Source organism: Centrocercus urophasianus, unplaced genomic scaffold (genome assembly GCF_019232065.1).
Source record: "Centrocercus urophasianus isolate 14NV4802_14NV808 unplaced genomic scaffold, USGS_Curo_1.0 seq_19, whole genome shotgun sequence".
In the NCBI taxonomy this organism is placed as follows: Eukaryota; Metazoa; Chordata; class Aves; order Galliformes; family Phasianidae; genus Centrocercus; species Centrocercus urophasianus.
In genome coordinates, this window is record NW_024884744.1 from 788603 (window position 1) to 813479 (window position 24877).

General features: G+C 48.2%; 2 protein-coding genes across 8 annotated transcripts in view; one reads left to right on the forward strand and one right to left on the reverse strand.

Moving 5' to 3' along the window:
• The window catches only part of GPR149 (G protein-coupled receptor 149), a 107713-nt gene that overhangs the window by 64280 nt on the left and 18556 nt on the right, over nt 1-24877 (reverse strand). The window lies entirely within an intron of this gene.
• MME (membrane metalloendopeptidase) overlaps nt 18404-24877 on the forward strand; it is a 38548-nt gene continuing 32074 nt past the window's right edge. Inside the window, exons 1-3 of one of the 5 annotated variants that reach the window (XM_042820815.1) lie at nt 18404-18425; nt 21535-21704; nt 23074-23109. In XM_042820815.1, coding sequence (XP_042676749.1) covers nt 21545-21704; nt 23074-23109 — 196 coding nt within the window. In that variant the 5' untranslated portion in view covers nt 18404-18425; nt 21535-21544. The other 4 variants (XM_042820814.1, XM_042820813.1, XM_042820812.1 and 1 more) reach the window with 4 other exon arrangements.

A 24877-nucleotide genomic window follows, 5' to 3' on the forward strand; every position in this document is an offset into this window, starting at 1 on the left:
GGAGAGGAGAGGAGAGGAGAGGAGAGGAGAAGCACAAAGCACGCAGATGCTGTGCACACTTCCTGCACTGTGCTCTACAGCCCGCAGCCTTTGTAGGATTCGGTCCCAACCTGCGCCCCACAAAGAAAATGACACAGCATACAAAACTCCATTTCAGCCGTCACCCAGGACTGCTCTGTGAGACACCTTCAGAGACAAGACGTGTCAGTGCATTATGCAATGCAGAAATGAAACATTCAAAGGCTCCTCTTCCAGACTGCTTGTGTCTCCTAATTCATGTAACAGCAAGGAGCTCTCTGAGGGACTCCCTCAGAAAATTAAATGGGTTGAACTGATGAAGTATTTTTAATGTATGTTGACAAAGATCCGGAACAAATGCACGGTTACATTAGTTAAATTGAGGACTACTCTGCTCACCCTCACTAAAACATCACCTTCTTTTATCATTCAGAGGGTCTAACAACAAAAAAATATATACAGAAAAAAAGAACTGCATCAAACACTAATCCACTGAGAAAAAATTCCTGTATTTTCTGCAAAATGACTCTGGAAAAGCCATTTGTTTCATTTTCATGTTTCCTTCATACTGCATTTGTACGCAGTCTTTTTCCTTTATATTTCTCTGCTTCCCTTGTGGGTGCAAAAAAATAGGAAAACCAGCACCATGTTGTCATGTGGAGCACAGAAAGGACAACAGGAGACCCTGCCTTTACAGCCAGCCTAAGCAAGCAATGCCTGACGACGTGTTTATGCTTCCTCCTACCCAGCCCTGAGCTCCAGGAGGATTACCTCACAGATGCCTACACTGCTCAGGAGCTGAGCTTCACTGGAGACCTGGCATCCTGCACAGGCACTTGGAATCACAGAAAGGTTCGAGCTGGAAGGGAACCTTAAAGGCCATCAGTCCAACTCTCGCACAGTGAACAGTGACTGCCACAGCTTGCCCAGCCTTGAGCAGCCTGACCTTGGCTGTCTGCAGGGATGTGCCCAGATGTGGAGTCCTCAGTCCTCAGTGCAGAAGTGAGGCAGAGCTGCTGGAGCACATCCAGAGGAGAGCCACAGAAATGAGGGATGGAACACCTCTCCTGTCAGGAGAGGCTGAGAGCTGGGGCTGTGCAGGCTGGAGAGGAGAAGGCTCCAGGAGACCTGAGAGCAGCCTGTCAGTACTAAAGTGGAGCTACAGGAAAGAATGGGACAGACTCTTAAGAGCCGTTTCAATGTGGGATTGACAATCTGTGGGCAGGTACTGTTAGGGCTGGGGCTGCTCTTGAAACATCACTGCCTGACTGAGGTCATGGAAGTGCTGATAACAGTCTCTCTAGTAAGCCAGAGAGGTCCTGTAAAGAGATGAACACTACCTTGAAGTTTGGACATTCATTTATGCCAGCGACAGAAATCAAACCCTGTGCTTCTACCCCACAGTGACAAGCAAAGAAGTCCAACCTAGAACAAAACCTCAACTTCTGATCTTTCTCAGTGATAAATCACCGATTCTTCCTCACAAGGTCACAAGCAATTTGTATCTGGTAGGGGAAGATAACAAATGATGCTTTAGCAGACTCACTGAGGGACTTGTAGTCTTAAGATCAGAAGGCATTTAAAAGTATCATTTCCAAAGACACGTTTTCAAACACATGCAGCAAGGCTCCATTCCTTTTACAAAGCTTCTCCAAGTGGCATTTCACACCCCATGGCTCTTTCCCCACAGACCTCTTGCCCTATTCTTGACCACAGACTACAGCCATATTTTCATGGGATCGGAGGCAACCCGGCTGTACTGCAGTCTGCCAGCAGCACCAAGTCGGTAGAGCGAAAGGATTCTGAGTTCAGCACGGAATGGACATAAAAGGAATTCCATTTCATTGATCATTTCAGCTTTAAACTGTGATACCAAACACTGCCCAAACCCTTGTGCCCAGCACAGTAACGGACGCTGAAGAGCAGCAGGTTGGGCTTTTTCAAAGGAGACACAAATCCTTGCAGCACCTGGACCCACCATTTAGCTCAGAATCACTTGCTGGAAACCGGCCCGGCCTCTCCAGCACTGAAGTTACCTTCCCAAGATTCTTCTGTCATTGTCAGCAACCAGAAAGTTCCTGCATGTTTCCAGGGCCTCTGTGCTAACAGGCAGAAGGCTGACTTCAAACTGGCACTCACAGGAAGGAGGCAGACAGCTCATCTCAACAGAAATTCCTCTGGTTTCCATCACACACTGGCACTGTTTTCTTATCATCCACCACAAGCAATGATGATTAAGACCTGACATTCCAAGAACCAGATTTTATTGCATTCATTTTATTTAGTTCTTTTTAGAAACAGGAAGCAGCCTAGAAAACAGCAGCTGGTTGGGCTTCAGAGTGCAGTCAGAGCACAGGCCTCCCTCTGACACAGAACTGCCCAGCTCCAAACACACGGCTCTCCTTTCAGACAGCAGCACGAGGCCCCAAGCAAAAACATGCACTCCATTAACTTGATTTGTGCACAGAAATGTGGCAAGCACATGAGAATTCGTGTGTTCGTGTGGAGCCCCGGGCTTCTTTGTGGGAATGCCCCCCAATCCATAAAAATCTTTCTTCTTTGAAAAACAATGCTAGCAATACAGCATTCAAATGTGCAATCTGAATAAATGTGACTATCTGAATATATATAATCTGAATATAAATAAGAGTAGCTTAAACATCAGCACCTTCATTTAAACTAGCATGATGGTGTTCCTATTCATCTTGTTAATGCAGCTACCTTTCCATAAAAGAAAATGAAAATGGAAGAAACTGATGCTGAGGAAAAAGACAGTCACCAAGTCACCGACTAGAAGTTAACAATCCCAACAGGGCTCTACTTTTCAGATCAAACTGAGAATGGGCAGCGATCCGTTCAGTGAGGAAACACCGCTCTGCACTGAACTCAGCCCCGCACAGCTCCGAGCCGTTTCCTCCTCCAGACGTACACCACACCTGAGCACAGCAGGCACCCGGAGGAGGAGGATCTGCAGAAGTCCTTTCTTCCAGGCTGCACCATTGCACTGCCCACAGTTGTGCCTCCAGGCCTCATTCTGTGGAATATCGGTGTTCACACAGCTGTTCCTTTACAAAGAAGTGATAAAACTGAACTGGAGCAGTGGGAGGATGAGGACATGAGAGCAACCACAGCCATTCCTGCAGCGCTCTGGTCACAGCTTGTTCTGTTCTTCTGATTCAAAAGGAGCTCTATCAGCGGTGCTGGAAGGAGCCAAGCTACATTTGTATCAATCACCTTCAAAACTATGAAAATCACGGAGATTCGATGGCAAGACCCTCGCAAATAAAGGGAGCAGTGGGCTGAAGCATCTGCAAAAACCAACGCTTTTACATGGGTGAAACACTGCTGCAACTGTTGCATTTCACACCCACCATTGTTTTCACTTTCCGTGCACAGCAACATTTGAGAAAGTGTGTTATGAATTCAGCTGCTCGCTGACAGCTACATGTTTAGAAGCACTCAGAAAAAGGGCAAAGCTTTGCTTCCTTTCTCCAGCAGACCACCCTGGTCAATGACACTCCAGCACGAGCTGCAGCTGTTCCATCTGGTGCAAAGGGAAGCAGTCGATGTCACTGATGGCAACAGAAGATGTTTTGTTGTGTCTGTACCTTCGGGGTCTGCGATAGCCCTGCTGCCAAACACCTGCATTTATTCAGACACACGTGCAACAGAACTACATTTTGGGATTCATATTTGTCTTCTCAGATACCAGCCTCAATGAGGAAAGCTGGTGAAAATTAATTGGGAAATCTGCTTTAACACTGCATGCATGGCATCCTTTACACATCACATACAAGTCTAAATACCCAGGTAACAAAAAAATCAATCTAGCTCAATGTTAGGGCAACTCTGCATAAGCAAATATACTGCAGAACGTACTGTTGGTTAATTCAGTACTTTCTTCAGTTTTACTTTTTTTCTCCAGTTATTACTTGCTTCCTTTTACATGACTAGCTAGATTTGTCCCTCAGTTCTACCTGAAGTATGTATGCAATTTATCCTATCATCTGAGAGAGCAGGTAGTAGTCTGTGTTTTCAACACAACTTCTGACTTGCTTTGTTTAGATGGTAGCTATCTTTTCTGCAGAAAAAGCTAACACAATATTTCCAAAGAGAGCACTACTGTGCTCTATGCCTACAAGAGTAGCCAGCTGCGATTACCCAGCTTAATTTCCTAGTTACCTTACATGTTTTATTCCATTAAGGCAACAGAGACTGAGCTCAGGAATTAACCTTCGTTCCTGTAGAACTCTTGCATACTAGCGAGGCTGTTACTCAGCACATCCTTCCGTTTTTGACATTCCATTTGAGCTCTTCCATATAAATGACCAAAAAGACATCTTTCCTTAAGCCACACAAGAGAGACGACAGGCAGAACACTGATGCAACCACAGCTCCTTCCAACACAGCTGAGCGCGAGCTGGGGCAGCGCTGACTGCTGGCAGGGTGGGCCAGGCAGGTGCCTGAGCAGCAGCCAGCCGTGCAGCTGTGGACGAGGCAGCGCCCAGCTCCTCCCCGCAGCACCGCTCTGCTCAGCCCTGCCAGCAGCTGCCCGGCCTGCCCTCCTGTGCCGCGTTCACCCAGCGACTGTGCGTGCGAAACCAGCAGGTAACTGCAGCACCTGGAAAGTACGAGAAGTCTCCATGTGTGTCATTAAACTCAGCTGCTGTTCAGGGACAGTGAAGTCATACTGCATCTTTTTGACATTTACACATTTCCTCCTGTTTTGTTCATTGTGTTTGATAAATGACTTCCATGTGCATTTGGAATATAATGAATGCATCTGAGACTCCCTACTATCCAGAGTAATTGCTCTGCTGTTAAAATAAAACAATTCCCATTTTTTCTCTTAGGCAGAGATCAGGCAGCACTTTACCCTGGTACCAACTTCTGTGCTTGGTCACTTGTTTTGTCCAAGGGGGTTTCTGGCACAGCAAGGAGGTCAGAAATCAGTGCCACAGCGCTAACTCACGGTAGGAATCATTCCAAGGCTTTCCTTAGAAATGTCCACAGTGCTGCACAAACTTCAGGGAAAAAACGTTAAGAAAGTTTATATTAAATCTATTAGCCAAATGTTATTTTATTTCACTTTTAACAGTCACGGTCAATTTACAATAAATAACTCAAAAATCTTCTATTGTAGTCCTTCAACAAGTAGTCCAAAGTTTTCCCATTACTCTTGACACACATTACCCTTTATTTTAGTCTTAATGATCACGTTTTAACAAGCATTTCTCTAGTCAATTAACACAACAGATGGACTATGTTGGGGGCAAGGAGGGAGAGCCTCCAGAAAGCTTTGTAATTTTTGTCAATATTTGCCCTCATTACTTTTGGATGTGTTGCATTTAAAGCGCTGTTCACATACCAGAAATCTACTGCAGCCCAAGTGTAAAGGAACAGGAGCACAGAACAGGGCTGGCACCTGATCCCTGAGGTCCCTTCCAACCAGAGCCACTCTACAGTTCTACAAAGACAAAAATCACAACCTCAATTGCTGGAGCACCGTTTGAAACTAAAGAAAAACTTTCATCTAACAAACTTTGGAAGAACTACAGTTCTTCCAACACTGACTTCACTGCTGGAGATAATGCTGCCAGAGGAATACGCTTTCCAGATATTTTATTACCAGACCGGTAGTTCAGTTACCAGCAATCTTTCCAAAAACTTAAGGACCAGGTATTTCCTTTCCATCTTATATTTGCCAGCAATAGGGCTACGGCCGCTTACGTTTCAGGCTGTTTTTGAAGCAGCTGCTGAGGTTAAGAAAGCTGAGAGCGCTCCTCTCGTCCAGCCACACCACCCCTCTCACCTTGTCACAAGCTACTGGTGCTCTCACTGGCTCTATCCATCCCCACACAGCGACACACGTAAGGAGAACAGCCATGGGATACATCTACTTCTTCCGTCAGAGCACTGCAGGCAGCACAGCCCTCTCACAGCTCCCACCAGGTAGAAGTGCCGTAACTCTGGCACTGCTTTCAGGCTTGTTGTTTGAAACTGAACCCAGGGCTGCTGAAGCAAAACAGCGCACAGACGGCATACACTGCCTGGCATGGTGTGCTCAATTATTGCTCAATTATTAAGCATACCAATCTTTTTCTATCTATATTTAATTGGGCAGCTTAATAAGAAGCACAACCACTACATAACTCTGGTGAAACACCCAGCGTACCACCAGCATCTATGGTGCCTTTCCACTCATAAGCATAGAAATTTGTCTTGAAAAAGACCTCAGGGCTTGCTCTGGCCATTCACACAGCCTTGTGGCAGCGATGCAGATCCCATAAGCACGTGTGAAGCTTTTCTACGGCACTCCCGTGGGAATGGCTGTCAAAACAATTTCTCAGGTAGCACACAGGAACTTCCCCTTCATCCTCCCCAGGGCCACGCTTCGTTCCTTCTAAGAATCACAGTGAGAGTCATAACACAGAATATTTCACAGCTGCTCCACATACTTGGGTTCCTTCCTGCACTTACTGTATCCAAATAGCTACAGAGCAGCCACACAGAGCCTGAACTTCAATTATTAAATCCAAAGATCTTCAACTGGATGAAAAAAGAAAAGCCGCAAGTCCGAGTATTTCCCCACACAGCTCCATTAAAAACTGACTTCACACAGGACTTCAGGACCTGGAGGACACACAGCTGCAATCAGAAATCCCCTGTGCTCAGTGCAAACGTTCAGCCCAGGAGGAATGGCCACAGCACAGGACACAACGGACTGGAATTTTTTACTCATCTGGCCTTTACTGCCTCCACTCAGCACGCCAGCTGCAGCCTATGGAGCTGGGTTTGACATCATACCCAGCTTCAAGGAATTTAACTAGCTTAGATTGGACCTGAACGAGCATCTTACAAATGCACTGGCAAAGGTGCTTCATCATTGGCATGAGCCAAATCTGTAAAATAACCCCAGGACTCCTAATCTAGATTTATGACTTGATGTTAAAATTCCATCAAATATCTATGGTCATTTTCTTGTCTGGATTACAGACAATTATGTGGGAATTAATTTAACTCTGCCAACTCCAATGAATTGACGCCCACTTTGCAGAAATCCTGAATTTGACTCCAAATCAATCCTCGGCCGTGGATCAGGATGCACAGCATACTGCACATTTCCAGACATATTCTGGAAAACTGAATGGCTCTGTTTTATTCACTCCTCTGATGTCTTTCATCTCTCGAACGCTTTCTCTCTTTGCCCCCAGATGCCATTCAGCAGAACACTGATGGTGCTGGCTACGGCATTTAACATCACGTTGTTCAGAAGGCACAGTCTGCTCCCCAATAACTGACACGTGAACTTGCTATTAACAGGCCAGATCGTGGCATCTGCCACCCAAACTGCATCACGTTTTCATCTGTGTCCATCTACTGCAGCTCCACTGCCACAACTGTTCGTATTGACATTTGTAGCATAAAGGCTACGAAGGAGTCTCAGAAGGGCAACTTCTGTGAATAAAACTGCACTGAGCTTGAATAGAGAGCACAAGACTGCAGGGCAGCCAAGCAGTTGTGCATGTTCTCCAAGGAACCAAAAGACACCATGGGACATTTGCGGAATATTCACCTCAAAAATGAGGTCACCGTATCTCTGACCGGCTTTCAAGCAGCGAAGTCACACTATTAAAGCTGGTTTGGTCATCAGGTATTGAGGTTTACCATTTACTCGTGCTGTATGCAATATGCAGCTGCGCATGCTGCTGTGCTGTGGCTCCTTCAGCCAGAGAACCAAAGTGACCGCCACAAACCCGCCGCAGCTGGGAGCAGCAGTTACTCTCCAACGCCCGAAGGAACACGAGGCATGGGCTCATCACTCATGGCAGAGATGCAGCTAGATTATGATGTTAAGTATTTCTTTACATTCTGCAAACTGTTCTCAAGGAACACAAGATCGAACCTAGTTTAAAGTTTATACACAGGGAATCTGAAACAGCTCCTCAGCAGTGTGTACATCTCCCTACAGACCTGACTTTCTTCACACTCCACTGGGCCTATTTTCCATACTAAATCTTCTCAAAAAAATCACTCACTCATCACCAGGAATCAGGAGCTGTGCTTGAAACTGGAGCACAGAAACACCTGCTGATGTAAGCAGCTTGGCACACAGACCTGCAGTTTAATACACACCTCATACAACTGTCTCTCAAAACAACTGGCTTTCTGCTTGCACTGCAGACAGTACAGGCCACTTGGTATGGACCAGTGAGAGACAGCAGCACACTCATAAGCTGGAAGAAAATAATTAAGACAACGCTGCCACTCTTACATTGAAACTACTTGCAAAACAGTTTTCAATTGGGAAATGCTTATTCCGTTTTCCTGAGGGTAATTACTACTTCACAGTTTCCCTACCCTTCAATTTACATCTCAGCCTACCTGCCTGCCCCAGCGCAGCTGGACTGGTCCCAGAAGCACTAAAACATACATGCTGCAACACTGCCCTGCTAGCCTGGCCTACTTTAAAGGCTTTACTCAACTGCCAGAACTTAAAAGGGAAGGCTTCTTAGATGTGCATTCCCTCCGTGTACTCCTGGTAACCTCCTCCCAAAAACGGAGATGTAAGCAAATTGCATTCAAAGAGACAGATGTTATCTTGCAGCGTAGCCTGACCCAGCTCAGGGCCCAGCTCCCCCCCTCACCAGCACACCCTCTTTCTCTTCTGATGGCTGAAATAACGACATTCAGATGTACCTGTTTCATCTCAGGAGGCACAGCTGACATTCTCAACTCTCCCAAACTCCTGCTGCTGTGCTGCACAGCGTGATTACTTCTACAGTCAGCACCAGGACAGCACAGCTGAGAAAACTTCCCTTCGTGTAATTAACTGGCCTCTACTCCCCCCCATTTCTTCTTTGTAGGAGACATTAAGCAGCACATTACCTTGAAGAATTATTACTGCGGCTCTATCGGGGTATTACCACTGTGTATTCGCTGCTATATCTGCACGGCAGCATCCACCTGCAGACTGCATCTCTACAAAAGCAGTACCTGGAGTATCCTGTTTTCTTTGTTAAGTACGTACAAAAATGTTCCAAACAGTTAATGGGACTGCAAGGAATGATATTTGAGTACATTGGATTATTCTCTAATCACTGTTAAATCGTATGAAAGATTAAACTGTTTTGTTCTAACCGTTATTAGCAAAACATCTGACAAAGTTTATCCTTTAATCTCCGCACAACTGAAACCCTGTGATCACTATCTCTCTTTGTCACAGGCTGCGGGCATTGTTGCCATCAGGAAAGCTGCAGCCAACGTCAGCACCAGCACAGAGCGCGTCCGTGTCCACCTGAGCTCTGGGAGGATCCGCAGTGAGCACCGAGGCGCCATGGGGAAAGAGTTTAAACACATGAAAACAGGTCTGCTGGGATCCATCTAACTTCTGCCTTACACGCAGCTCTGCGTGCTGACTCGTAAGCACATACAGCAACATGTTTACTGAAATCGTCCAAAAAGAAGTTTAAAAATTATACAGAAGAAACTCATGATCAAATTGTAAACTGTGAATGGAAACAGCTGAAATCTGTAAAGTGGGGACATAAAAATGTAATGTAAAAAGTTGCTTTAAGGTACATTGGAAACAACACAAAAAAAAATGCATTGGGCAAGGCTGGGTCCACGTCCCAAGAAGGTGCACTGACTGCAGGCAGTGGCCAAGCTTAGCTGAGTATTCTGATGCCATACAGCCTGTTTTCTCACTAAGGCAAACACACACCAGTACCACAAGCAGCCTGACAGAACACAAGTGGTACCGCTCAGAGATACTGTCTGTCAAACAAGAGTGAACTATGACATTCAAGTGAGAGATGCACTTTACAGTACTGCTAGGTAACAGAAAGATCACACAGAGCCCAAGGCAGACACCACGTCATGTTGCAAGACTGGCACAGGCCTCCCTACGGTTTCATTACCCCAGTATCTTACGTTCCACTGAACCAACCCACGAGGAGCCATCCTTCCCTTGCTGTGCAGGGGAGCTTCCTCGAGAACCTCTCCCCAGGCAAACATGGGAACCTGCTAGCAAATACTTCTAATGTCTGTGTTTGTTGGGATCATTCCCTGGAAGAGAGAAATGCTGTCCTTTGCTCACGCTGTCCCTGGCATCCCTCATCATCACACAGAGCACTTCACATTTGCCACGTGCTGTTTCTTTCTGCACAAGAAGGGGATATACTGAGCTGGTCAGAACAAAGCAAAAGCAATTTTTTTGGTTAGTTTGTTTTTTGCCATTTTAACACGGTGTTTCCTGGAGGTTATCTCATGGAATGAAAACAGAACAGCACACTCGTGGGATGGGCTCAGTGCTGAGGCACTCACTGCTCCCACTCGTGCCTCAGTCCCTGGCCGATGCCCCAGGCCCCTCCGCAGCCCTGCAGCCCATTGCTGAGGCTGGGAGTTGTCCAAGCACAGTTGGTACCACCTGCTGCAAATTCTTCAGTCCTTGTTATCTCTGCAGCAGCTCTCAACCTTTCAAAAGCCAGTTCCATGAAGAAAGAGGAAAGGACAGTTTGTGCTTCATGTTTAACCTGCAATTCTGTTTTCCAGAAACTCTGCAGATTAATGGCTTTGATTATATTTTAAGAAGTCCCAGTGTGACACAACAAACTATCAGCTCCCGCTGCTATCCTCTCTAGAAGGCCAAACTCTGAGCTGTTAGGTTGCTTGATCAGCAGTATAAACCCAAAGTCGTGCCAAAGACTGCAAAGGAACAGCTTTACCGGCAGGTAGCAAGGCTTCTCTGAAGCCATGGAAATAAGAAGTTCATCACAGCTGTCTGCATAAACAACGAGCTGCCCAGCACAGTGCAGACTACAGCATTGCTCTGTTTCTGCCACTGCTGAGAACACACACTTTTAGCACTGAGGATGCCGTCAGAGAAGCAGTGAGGGATGTAATAGAGTCAGCAATCGCAGCCCTGCTACAGGAACAGCTGAACTTCTATTCCCAACCAAGATTCACTCCAACTGCCGGACCCGACCAGCACACAGCACTGTACAAGCTTAACATCTGCGAACGCACACGGATTGCTACAGCCAGCAGGTCAGGCTATGGGCCCCAGCTACCTGGTGGGAAACTGGGATGCTTCACAGTTAAAGGAAAATCAGAGTTCAAGCCTAGATCCAAATGTCACCTAACCCGCTGCAAATCCAGAAATAGACCTGAATCGCTCAAATTCACACTGAATTGGCCATACAGGCAGGCAGACTGTTTTAATTGTGGCACAGTATTTACATGGTAATCATCAAACAAAGGAAAACCTTACTATGCTTTGGGCATCTTTAACCTGGTAATAAAAATAACAGCAAGATGCTGCTGGGAGAACAGTGACCACGTGCTCCTGGCCTTGCACCCAGCCCACCACACCTGAGCCTGCAGCACTGAGAGGTGGACTGGGGAGGAAAGCATTCTCTGCTTGCATGGAGTTGGCTCCTTCTCTCTGGACAGTAAACAACAGCACCTACCCTCAGTTATGAGTAAGAACAAACCACCACTTTGTAATTAAACAGCCTGGCATCTAACGTTTAATCTCCCTGAACAGCTGTCACGTCTCAGAACCTTATGAATAGTGAACAGTAGGACCAAAGAAAGCAAAGACTTTATTTTTAAATACAATTACATATTCTAGGATTAGAAAGCAGTACTAATCATATATATCTGCAGCATAATGCACACGTAACGACCAGTTAATTGCATTTTAACATTCGTGCCTTACTAAATATGCACACATGAACTCTCAGAGCAAACGCAGCACGCAGTGTAAGCCAGCCATGCCTTACCAAGGCAGACTGCAAAATTCATCTCTGCGTTTCACGGTCCCGAGGCCCCGAACCGTTCCCTCCTTCACACAGCAGGTCTCCTCCCACTGCCTATGGCCCAGCTCTGTGTGCAGACACTGAAACGTTCCCTGCCGAAGGAGGTGGTGTCCTTAAAACTTCTTAGAGAATTTAATAGGTCTGGAAACTCTTAGTAGGTGACTAAATCCCTTTGTAATCCTGGTAAGTTCTCAGACTGCCCATTCTCACAGGGATACATGGCCTAATTACAAACCCATTAAACATGGAGTTCAAGGGTCTGCTTTAACTCTGGAATTATTTGATCTGCCTTACACTCAGCTTCACTGAAACAGAGTATTTATATTAATAAAAAAAAAAGGACACTGAAGTGAAAACAGATCAGAGAGCAGGAAACTAAAAACACGAGGAAAGTACATGGAAACTGAAGAACACCAAGCAATATGGGAAAGAGCTCCTCCAGCCACAGGGGAAGATTTTCAGCAAAAGAAAGAAAAAGAACACCCACTTGCTCTGAGTAAGCTATTCTTAGCCAAGCGTAAGCAGAGCAAGGAAAAATATTAAGATGCTGTAGTCATGCCACCCTCCACACAATGCAAGACCAGTGCTTTGTCTCTGCACTTAGGCTTCCCAAAACCAGGGTGCTTCAGCACGGACTGGATCTGGCCGCAGCGGAGTGCAGAGCACGTATGTGTGCTCACTGTGCGTGCTCTGCTGCAGGCATGCTCAGACATCAGCCTAAGTGCAACACGCAGCTGAACACCGCACACAAATGCCTATCTGAACAGCCTGATTTTCCAGGGCTGAAGGATATCAGAGGGTATCTTAGCTCTCCATCCCACAGTGTAAGTTACTAGCAGCTTTGCCACAGGTTTCGGTGAAAGCAGGCCAAGTCCTCACTGAGACGACCCTCACATTCTATCAGTCCACTTTCTCAGACTCACACATACTGGAGTTTCTCCGCACTCCCCTCAAAGGACTGTAAATCACTCAAGTTAAAACAAAAGTTCCTATTTTTTTATTTGATAAGATCCAAGGACAGTTTGAACTGGAAAAATCCCACTGTTCTGACAGTCCAAAGCCAGGGCGGCTTCTTTCTTTCCCATTTTCTCTACTGTGTCACACAAGCCTTGTACTTTGCCATTCAGGATTAAGAGACCAAAGAGGCATTTAAGTAACAGACTTTGCTCAAATGATCTCACTGTCCAGGGATGTGGAGACAGCTAACCTGCGACGCTGACACAGAACTTATTTTTCTTGCAGACTATTTGCTTCTGCCATTTGGATGGGGAAAAGAAACTTCAAATCTAGGGTGCAAGCAGCAAGAAAGAGCAAAGCACTGACCCACAGTGTGCTGCTATGTCAGGCACAGTGAGATCTGCTGCTGCTCTGTTAAGCTGCGACACACTGTCCCCAATGATCTAGACGTTGCTTATGAATACTTTAAATCTGTCATCCTAAATTTAAACGTTTCCTTCTCCTCACTTTGAATACCTTCCAGCCTTAACATCTTGATTGTAACTGTACTCAGCACTCAGAGAAACGTGGCCTTCAGCACGTTTATTAGGTTTGCAGTATGTCAACGGCATACTGTTTGAACATAACATGACAACGAAAGGAATCTCACCCTTCGGCACGTTGTATCCTGATCAGAGCCTGCACCAGTCCGACATCCTTCCAACTACTGAGAAAACACATACTTTGGGATCTGCTGTCTCCTGATGAAAGGCTCCTCATCTCTTACCAATCTAAATCATCAACACAATTCGGATGCGCAGTACTCCAAGCAGAATGTCATCTCACACATCACCCCTATCCCCACTTACTACATCACACTGTTAACATTTCGTTAAAACGCATAATTTGTTTGATGTTCTGAACATTACTTCAAAGTGCTGTCAGATAGGATGCACAGACTTGTGCAAGTGCAGGCACATGCAAGGCAGACACACCAATGCACCCAAACACAAACACCAGTACCATACTAGCAGTGGACCCTGAAAGAGCGTCTCTGCTGCACTGCACAGCCATGCCCACCTCGTCAGCACGCCACATTCAAGCAATGCATTAAGAGACTCGTTTAAGGCTTTACACAGCACCGCCCACAATTTTTAATGCTACACACAAGGCTGGTGACTGCCCTGAAGCTACAGACTACTCTCAAAATCCATTCTGCTCACGGTTATAATGAAAAACATTTGTCTACCTCGGGTACCACAGGTAAGGTTTTTTCACCAAGCTGTTCTTTTACGGCACTTGGATGATCTCTGTTCTAAGAACACAGTTGTCACAACAGGGACATTTCAGCAGGCACACATTTACAGAATTCACTGGACAGAGGACCATAGATGGGCAGCAGGGCTTGCAGAACACGTTCCTGGCTCCATGCGAGTGTCCAGGGAACACGAGGCACGCTGCTGCTACAGCTCAGCCCTCCCTGCGCCACCCTAAGGCGGTTCCAGACCTGAGGCTCAGCAGCCAGGCACAACAACCAGGTGACAGCACAGAGATCCCCGACTTCCCACATCTCATTCGCCACCCCATTCCTCTTTCTCTGGTAACAGTCTCTGGGTTTTTCATGGAATAGATCGCCTCCAAAACCCCATTTTTTCCACGGTAATGACCCAGGTTTTCAGATTACCATCAGCCCCTTGAGCTGTCAGCTTCTACGCTGTCATATTTCTAACTTTCTCTAAAATACTAATATTTGCTGCAGAACTGTAGGCTACTCGGATGCCCTCGGAATACATTTTAACCACAACATCTGCACGAGGGGCAGGCAGCTGGTTTCCCGTCACCCACTCCGTATTTTGGCCACGTTTGCTCCCACGGACACCCGTTACACTGCTCCTGCAGTACAGACACAGCCGCCAACCTCAACACACACCAGTTGCGTGAACTACGTTGCGCACTAATAAAAACAACAATCGCCTCACCGTAAGTAAAAAGCTGACAGGTTGCGTGCTGTGAACTTACAGTAGCTGAAGCCTGCCGTTACCACGACCTCCAAAAATACCATCCAAAAATACCTCCAAACAGCCGCGCCGAGCTCCCAGCGCTCCGAGGTGACCCGGCTGCGTCTGAACTCCCGCCGCTCCGCCCCGCGTCCGCGACCGACACGCGGCTACCTCCCCGGCTGCCGGGCCGCAGCCCTGGTCCCCTTACCGCAAAGCCGGGTCCCGCCGGGCCGAACGCCCTCCTCACGTCGCACGGCTCTGAGGGCCGCCGCAGGCCGGGCCGAGCGCGTAGCCCGCCGCACCTTCCCGCTCGCCGCGCCTCGCCGCGCGCCCCCTGCTGGCCCGCCGCTGCCGCTTCCAGAAGGTTCGGCCACGTGACCCGAGGCGGCGCTGAGCCATGCTCGGGGCGCGCGCCGTGAGGGCGGTGCTGTGCGGGGCGGTGCCGATCAGCGCCGTCACGGCCCGGGGCGCCGCAGCAGGAGCGGCGTCTGCTCTGCTTGGAAGCCCGACGTCGAACACCGCGTGCCATTGAGGGCGTCCATCCTGTGACCAGCGGAGGTTCTGCTCCAGTCGTTACCGGCCTGCTGTGCTCATGCTCGCTCTCTTTGCAAAGCTGTGGTTTGCAAGAGCCAGAAAGGCAGCTGTGACTCACGCTGTGCAGCCTTGGCTGTGCAGTGCAGGAAGGCCCACAGCCCTGCCCTGCTGCCATCCCATGCCGTGGCAGCCCCTGTGTGCCCTGTCCGGCTCTGAGCATCTCTCTCCTCTTTGTTCTGCAGAACCGCTCCCTGCTCTCTGCTCACAGCAGGGACTGCCGGCATGGCGGGATCCCAGGAACCCAAAAAGCTAATTAGGCTGTATTAATTGAAGCATCGTGTGTGGTTTGTAGGCTAGCTCAAAAGAGTAAAAGCACGCTGCTTTTTAGATAAATGTTTTTTTCAGCCTAGCAAAGACCTGCGAGTCAGCTGTAGTACGAAGCTGTCAGCTGCAAAGACAGAGCTCTGTAATACAATACAATTAGACCTGAATAATTTAGGCACTGAAGCAAATATTTGAGGCCTGGGCTGTTTGCTTTCCTAAATGAGAAATCACCCAGACGTGGATTTGCTGCAAATCCACCCCCAGAGCCCTCAGTGTGTCAGGCTCCAGCACGGCGATGTCCCCAGCACTGCGCGCACTGCAGGCGGAGGGCACAAGGCACGAGGAGAGCTGCCATTTTCTTCTCCTGCCTCTGACACAGGACTTAATGGGGAGGAGAACGTAGCAGGATTGAGATGGGTCATCGCAACCACACAGGCTGCGTTAATGCTGTTTGTTTCTTGAATGTTGTCTTTGTTACTTCGGGAAAGTGAGCTTTCCCAAAAGGAAATACAAGGAGTATCATCAACTCTGTTTCATAGCAATGTAAATGAATCCTAATTTCCTAAGTGTCATCCAGAGGTCATACTGCAAATAAGCTCTTGCTGTTGTCAGTTATTGTGACGCACTTTGTTTTTCTGAAGGCTGCACACTGCACCCATTCTGTGCATTGCTGAGATCTACCTGCCAGCAGAGCTGTAGGAACGCATCCTTCTGCAGCCACTGATTTCCAGGAGGTAACAGTGCTGCTACATCCTCTTAAACCACTAGTGAACAGGAAGCTTTATTTTTCAGGCCACTGATTTAATGATGTTGTGTTTTTTCACCTTTCTTTGGTTATGACCCTGAATCACCGGCTGGGTTTTGGTTCCGTGCACCGTGGCTGTCTGTCAGGACGGAGAGTCGTGGAAGGATCCCCGAAGGACAAACCTGCACTCTCAGCACTGCTGTCCTCTCTGAAAGCAGTAAGGCAACGCGGGAGGGTCACGAGGAAAACTGTTCTGTTCTCTAAATGTGAGGGTTTAATTATGTGTTCAGTTCTGAGATGCATTTTTCTGTTGCAGTTTTTGGGGTAGTTTGGTTTTATTTTTCTCTCAGCATTGTGAAATGATGATGATAGAACAACGATGAGAGATGATGAAGTTGAGTAAGAAGAAGTGCTTAAAACCTGACAGGAAATAATGCAAGCTTTTGGTTCCTCTTGGCGCTGGGTGTACACCTCAACATATAGAGTACTTCCACTAATATCTGACCGCAGATCTCTCCAAAATCACAGGGCATTAAAAATAACTAAACACACTCTTGATCTCAGTGAAGAATTTGTTGCAGTTGTTCATAAGCAGAGCTTGAAGTTGACTGACAGGAGGAACTGTGTGCACCACCTACTGCAAATGCCCCGGCCAGCTGGCGCACAGCACTGGGCGGCAGCAGGGCAGCACTGTGTGTGCAGTGCTGTCAGCAGTGGGCAGCTGCAGAACTGGCCTGCACGCTTCTAGGAGGCTGTGCTGGCCAAAGAGTTTTCCAGCTGTATTGAAGGCCTGCTGAAGGCCTGTCAGCCAGCACAAGCTCTGCTTCTCTGGTTGTCTGCAGGAGCGTAGCTATCGGATTTTAGGCTGTTACATTAGGTATGTGATGGGAGTTTTCCCTGAAGAATGCCCCAACAGGAATTTCTGTATTTGACTCACAAGTCATACCTCCCTTACACTGCATATACAGAAATATATACATGCATGCTCCGCTTTTCCAAGCACAAGGTTCTACAGGAGTGGAAACTCACACTGATCGTCAGGCCTGTTAGTTCTCTCTCGGCTCTCCGAAGCCGAATCAGGCAGTTATGCTTTTTGGATTTACCTGAAACAAGTCTTCCTCTTGCCATTTCAGCTCAGCCCACACACGCTGCCTTCTACTTTTCCGGTTTTGCTGTAGGCATCCACATGCAGGAACACACATCTACTCCGGCTGGGTGGTGAGAGTTGGCCTTGTTTGTCTCAGGGCGACTGCAGGGCAAAAGTGCTTCATTTTCATGTTCTGTTCAGCTGATTCTTTGCTGCTCTCCCACCTTCATCACGTGTGCTCTGCAGACTGGCTGCCATGCGGTTCCAGAGAGGTCAGCTCTTGGTTTCCACTTTTTGTAGAGCTGGGGAAGGCTGTGCCTCTCAAGCTGCAGATGTTTCAGTGTATGCCACTGATAATGAAAGATTTCAGAACTTCCAGTTGCCATTTCTGCCTCAGAGGTGAGATATGTGTCTTTAGGAAGGCAGCAAAAGTGAGTGTGGTATCTGGTTTGAGAGAGAGGATGTGAGAAACTCATCTTGCTTCATCTGCCACTCTATTAGTAAAAATGAAACTTAATAAACATAAAACTCAGTGAGAATGAAAAGAAGTATCTTTTTGTATTGGTAGGCTGGTAAATCTGGTGATAGCTCAGGGCTCTCTTCATGCGAGAAGTTGCAGCTGCCTTTCTTGTGAGAGGAAAGTGAATGAGGATATAAGATCTCGCAGAGGGTACGTGACAGCATCGATTTGGCAAAGGCAATGAGGCTGCACAGAAAGAGGCGCTGCAGACATGCAGCCGCTGCCCTTCTCTGTGCATCATCTCCGTCTCTCCGGAGCCGACCGGGAAGAAAGGCGCACTCCCAGCAGGTCGCCGCTCCCTCGGCCCTCCCGGCTGCCCGCCCCGCGGTACGGCCGGCCATGGGGCAGCACCGCCGGCCGCGGCGCCTGTCGCACCGCCCGCCCCGAGGCACGGCGCCTTCCCTTCCCTCCAGCTAAGCGCCGGGTGAAGCTCCGCGAGGTGAAGAGCGCGGTTCGCCGCCGTCGGGGCGGGGGGGGGGGGTTCGTTCGTTTGTTTGTTTCCCGCCCCGTCGCATTTTTACGATCTCAAAGAGGAAGGAGCCTTCGGGTCACCCGGAGAGCCGCTCGGACGGCGGTGGACCCGCGGGAACGCTTCGACCGCCAGCGGTTCGGCTCCGGCGGCGGCGGGAGAGCGCCCCGAGCTTTGATGTCCCGCCGATGCCGGCACTCCGCGGGCGGGACAGGCGCTGAGCCCCGCCGCCAGCCACCCGCCGCCACTCCAGCCTACCCTTCCCTCCAGCCTAGCTTTCCCTCCAGCCTAGCGCTCCCGCCCGCCCCGCGCCGCCCCGCCGCTGCCCGGTGATGCGCGTGGCAGCCCCGCGGCCGGACCCCTCCGAGCGGCAGCCGGTGAGTGCGGGGCGCGGGCCGGGACTGGCGAACGCGCACCGCGCGGCTCCCCCGCCTCGGCAGTCCTGCGGGGCTTCGGCCTCGGGGCGGCGTGCCGTCGGGCGGGCGTCGGGACGGGACGGGACGGGACATGCGGGGCGCGGAGCCCGCGGGCACCTGAACGGCCGCCCCGGCGCGGCGGAGCCGAACCGCCCGGTGCTCCCCGGCCGCGGCGGATATGCGAGCGTCCTCACCGCGCGGCGCGGACCGGCCGCAGCCCGCCGGCACCTCCCCGCCCACGGCGCGCCTCCCGCCGCCAGCTGCCCCCGGCCGGGCGGAGCGGAGCGGCAGCGTCCGGCCCGCCTCGCGAGCGAGCGGCGCGGAACCGCCCGCCCCGAGGGCTCCGCCGGGCTGCCGGCATCCCGACCGCACGGTGCGGGGCGGGGGCCGAGCCGGCAGCCCGAGCGCCCGGCCGTAGCGGGGAGCCCCGGTGGCACCGGTCAGCCCGAGCTGCCGCGCCGCGCTTCTGCCGCGCCGAGTGGCTCGTCTGCACGCTGCGTGCCACACAATGACAAAAAAGGTAGGGTGCTTCGTGCCGCGCTGCGTTCCCTGTAGAGACCGCACCGAGAAGCAGGTATGCCTCGAGTCACCTTTAAACGTATGCATCCCGAGGAGAAAAGCTACTGCATCAGCTCCCTGTGCAACCGCACCGGGGGCTGAGAAATGAATTTCAGCTGTCTGTTGCATCTTTGCTTTAGTAGGCAGCTGGGATCGCGAAGCATTGAAGAAATCTAAGAAAACCACGTTACCTATGCTTTTATCTGCTTACATTACTCCTCTGCTTTTGGTGTGCTTGCAGTTAGCACGCACAGAGGCTCTTACCTGGAGTTTGTTAACGCAGATGGGATACGTTCTCTAAATAACCAGAGGTAAAAATTAGTGGGATGCCTTTAAAGACAAGGAACACTGCAGGAGCAGCAAGATTAGTTCACATGGAAAAACTTAGCTGCAAGGAACGTATTGGCATGCAAAGGTGCAGTGTTTCTGCCTGCTCCAATAAACCATGTTTTTACCACTTTAAAGACACTCTCAGAGCCATAAGATAAACATCACCTCTTAAATTAGGCCCCAGGTATTCACTGGTCAGCATTAAGTCAATATAAATTACATTTTCTGCTGCTTGATATGACTGGAAGTGAGAAGGGTACAATGGTTAATAAATGGTTGTTTCCTTTTACATTACCTACGAATTTCTAGTTCACTGCTAATGCAGGACAAGCTTCTCGGCGCAGCTCTCACTCTTACGTGGCTGTGTGGGATTTCAGAGCTGTGTCTCAGCACTGGGTGCTCTGACCCACTATTCAGAGAGAAAAAAAAGAGGGGAGATCACAAGGAAGTGGAAGGGGCGGCAGTGGTGCAGATGTGGAGAGCAGAGCTGGGCAGAGCCTGCAGAGTGCCAGGCTGGGAGCTGCAGAATCCCTGGCATTGCTGGCACAGTGTGCGGCCCACTGTGTGGGGAGAGCGATGGAGGGGAGGGGGATGCTCTGATCTGAAACGTTCCCTCTTCCATTTGGGTAAGCAGTGTTAGCGTGACAGCATTCACCCTACGCTTCAGTATTGTGTAAACACAAAAAGGGATTCCTTAGGTTCGGCCTGGTGAATTACTTTGTATCTTCATTGATAAGCACACACTGCGGGGCAGCTGGCTCTTGAGGTGGCCAAGAAAAGAGAGCAGGGATTGCTGGATCTGGGGGTTGGACCAGCTGGTCTCTGGGTCCCGTCCAACCCCTACGATTCTGTGGCTCTCTGGACTACAGGACAGCAGGCAGAAACAGAGCGTGCTGTGAAGACCGCTTATCTTGTAGCAATTTGAGGACAAAGATGAATCCAAGGCAACAACTTAATCCAGGTGAACATACTGAAGTACAAGCCTGGGACTGGAGTGGAAGCAGAAGCGAGAAAGGCACCCTTCCCGTTGGTACTGCTGCCTGTGGGGGAAAGTGGTGTGATGGGCATCACAGGAATGCTGAGAACAGACACTGCCAAGTTTCCATTGCCAAAACCTGAGAAATACATCGCCAGGTGTGCAGGAATGTGAATACCAGTAAAGAAAGTGAGCAGGCCCTAAGCAAGCAGGAGCAAAGCTTGGTCAAACTGCAGTGTTGTGGTTATCACTGCAAAGCCCCATTCTCTGCACTGTCAGTATGGCCTGCTCCCAGCAGAGGCTGACTTATTTATTGTTTTTTGCTATTTTTAGTGACAGCTGCAAAGCTGTAGTCAAGAACTGCTTACACGATACTTTAAAAGATGACAGCGAAGCACAATGGTATATTTTGACCTTTGGCATGAGATAAGTAATTGGCAGATTAAGTTAATTTTTATTCAGGCCAGGAGACTTGCTTTTGCTTCCTTGTGAATTCCTGTACCATCACACAGGATTAAATCGCACGGTGAGTTTTAAAAACAGCTTTGGTTTGCTGGCCTTCCTTGTCTGCTCGGTGGCCTCTTTGCAGAAGGCAGAGCTCTGCTGTGTCCCCAGGCACATGGTACGTATGCGTGTGGGCACACATCTGAGTGCCACCACTTCCTGGCTGTGTTACAGGTAACTTTGTGCCAGTCTCGAAATTCACCCAGGAAGCATCTTGGTTTCTGTGCAGCTGAGGAGCCCATTTCAGGACCCACGATTCGGCGTTCTCCAGTGACTTTTCCCTTTTCCTTTTCAGACACTGGGTTATGGGCAAGTCAGAAAGTCAGATGGATATCACTGAAATGAACGCTCCAAAACCAAAGAAGAAACCGCGCTGGAGCGGCCTGGAAATAGGGCTGACTGTTGTCGTGATTCTGCTGGCCATTGTGGCAATCACAATGATAGTCCTGTATGCCACATACGATGGTGAGTACACGTAAATGTCTTGGAATGTACAAATCCACGTTAATATGAAAGTATTTAAAGAAATGATGCAAAAAGGCTTCATCAAATGGAATCCAGCTGTTCATATTGGAAAGAAAAAAAAAAAACCTGAAGATTCAGCATATTAAAACACCGCGTTAGAAAAGTATGTTGCATATGTACAGAGCTGCACTGCAGAAGAGGTTAAGAAAGACTTTTAAATGGTCAGCTCAGAATATCTGCCTGAGACCGAAAGTCTGTGCCCACACTGCAAAATGAGAAGCAGCAGCCCATCCTCATCGTGCTGCACGGTGCGCTGTCAGACAGCATGGCACAGTGCAGGAAATGCAGCGCTGCAGCCACGCTCTGCACTGCTGCACAGACACACACTAACTATGCAAAGCAGTGGGAAACACAAACCATCTGCTTGTTTGGATCTAGCAATACTTCTGTTTGTAATTAATGCTTCGGGAAGCAGAAACTGCAGAAGAGAATCCTTCCAAAGAGCCCCAAACTGCAGAGTTTCCTCCACATTGCTGTAGAAGTGAAAATCCCATTTTTTCCATTCACAACGAATTGTGACAAGCACTCAGTGAGTGCAGGCACACAAAGCGTTTGGTAATTCAGCAGCCATACCAAAGCGTTTGAAAATAATTCAGTCTAGGCAGAAATACTGATTTTTTTTGTTGTTTCTTAGTGGAAAACACAAGAATGCTCAAAATTCCATTTTGTGAATGCTTGGTGAATGTTTAATCGCACTAGAATTGACCGTTTTCATTTTGAAGTACTTAATGATTTTGCTTTTTATTTTTGTATTGCCCATTTATGGAATGGAAAAAATGCCATTCTGAAATGAAAACCAAGAAGTGCCACATTTCTGAATCTCGGAAGGAAATATCTGTGCTGTGGAGCCATGGATTTTGCTCACAGGGCTGCACGGTGAATGTGGCAGAATGTTCACACAAATCCTCCTCCGTCTTTTTGTCACTGCAAAGAACTGCTGCATTCAGACTGACTTTGTAACTGTTTTCAGTCTGTTTTCTATTTTTCTCCAAATTTCTCCCCTTCTAAATAAAACTAATATTTCTATCACTTGTAATTGATTGATAGAACCTTTCCTTCAAATGACCACGAGGTTCTGCATGATGGGCACAGCACTGAGAGCCCTAAAGGGATGAGGATAACAGTCTTTTTAGAGCCAGACCCTATAAATCTCACGTTCTGAACGCACGCTGTTCTTTGATCTTTATCTCACTGCACCCTGCAGTTAATGCAATTTCTAAAGTGACTGTCACTGAAAGTAAAATTTACAGTAGCTTTTATTGTATTGACATAGAGTAGAAGTTAAAAGTATGCTTGCTTTGTTTTCTAGATGGGGTTTGCAAGACATCAGACTGCATAAAGTCAGGTAAGAATGAACATACGCATGTTTTAAATACATGTATGTACTTCTAGGCAAAATTAAACCACATACTGTTGCCAACTGGCTGTACACAACACAGCACACTGAGGCATGCCATCTGCTAACCCAAATCATTCCCTTTCTGTATTTTTTCTGCAAATGTAAAATCTCACGATGTGGTACTGTCGAATCTCATAGAGTCATCAGGGTCAGGCTGGTTCAAGACTCAGAAGCAGACTCCAAAAAATACCTCTAGCTGCAGATATTGATTGAAGTGAACCAGAAAACGGCTCTTCTTCACCAAGCCAGCATTCAGGCGGTGCTGCAGCACGTGCTGAAAGGCTGTGTCTCCAAAGATGCATACAAGGAGAGTCTTGACTGCTAACAGCTCTTAAAGATGCCGTGCTGCTGTTTGAGGGGAGGCAGAGTTAGTCTGCATGTCCAGAACAGCTGTGTATTCTATAGGCTGCCTAGCTAATGTCATTCTTCAGAAAGGACTGAACTGCAGAAACAATTCTTAGTTTACACATTGGCCTCAAGTCCGCTAAAAAGCCTCAAGGCAAGATGAGCCACGCTTTCCCTTTCCCCTTTTTTTGAATGGTACAAAAATCACTGATTTTTCAGCTGTATTTACAAGCCAGCTGTTAGTCAAGTCAAAGCCCCTGGAGAGAAATATTCTGCTCTGTCTGCTGTATTTTGGAGATTTGTTGCATCAACAGTATCAATAGGAAAGCATCGGAAATACAGCGATATCTATGTGTTATCTTCATGTCAAGTGGAACTGATAAATTCTGCGTGTATTCTGTACATCACGACCAGCCCCTCTGGGATTCAAGGGAAAAGGCAGCCCCAGGAGAGGGCGTAGACCTACTGTGTCAGTGAGAGACACAGGAGAAGTTCAGAGGAGGCATACAGGTTTTGACAGTTGGCACCCCAGAAAAATGTGTTTTCAAGCCAGGGTTGATGTAACGCAAGCTAAGTGCAGATGATAAGGAATCTGAAGTGCACAGCACCCCACCAGAGGCTTCCAGAACACTTGGATTCATTGGCCCCATTTAGACTTTCAGACATGCCAGGAACACAGCAGAAGCATCACTCTATTTGTTTCCTTTCTCGTCTGGGGCTGCTCCTTTCAAGCCTCACTTCACACAGCAGTGGGAGTATCTGCTCCACACCTCAGTCCTGTGCAATCACCCCCTGGTGAAGCCTTGGCCCAGCCTGTTGTCTCAGTGCTGGATGCTGCCATCACCACAGGCTATGCATCTCCTAGGATTTATTTCAGGCAGCCTCGATGTATCCCAGTTATACTTCCAAAGGATTTTTCTGCCGTCACGATGTGTGATTTGCACTTGTGTATGTATGTATGTTGATATGCTGATACACAGGCCTGATGCACGCTGCCTGAGCTCAAACAGCACAGACTGATGAGAACAGAACTGTTCGTATCTCTGTTATTAATGGCACCTAGGTAAGCACACAAGTTTCTCCCACATCCTTCTCAGGTCACTAGGTGTTATGCCATCTTTTATTACTTTATTTGTAAGCTATTAAAGCAACAACTGGCAATGATGAGAATCAGAATAAAATTAATCATTAAAAGTAGTTCAAATAGGTCTCTACATTCTTCAGTGCAAGTTAGGACACTGAGTAAACACATTAAGCACGGGAATAGAAACAATATTTGGATCATCAAAGCAATACAGAGGACTAATGAAAAGTGTAACATCGTATTGTATTTACTTGTAAAGGTATGAGTGACTCTGTATTAGAATTA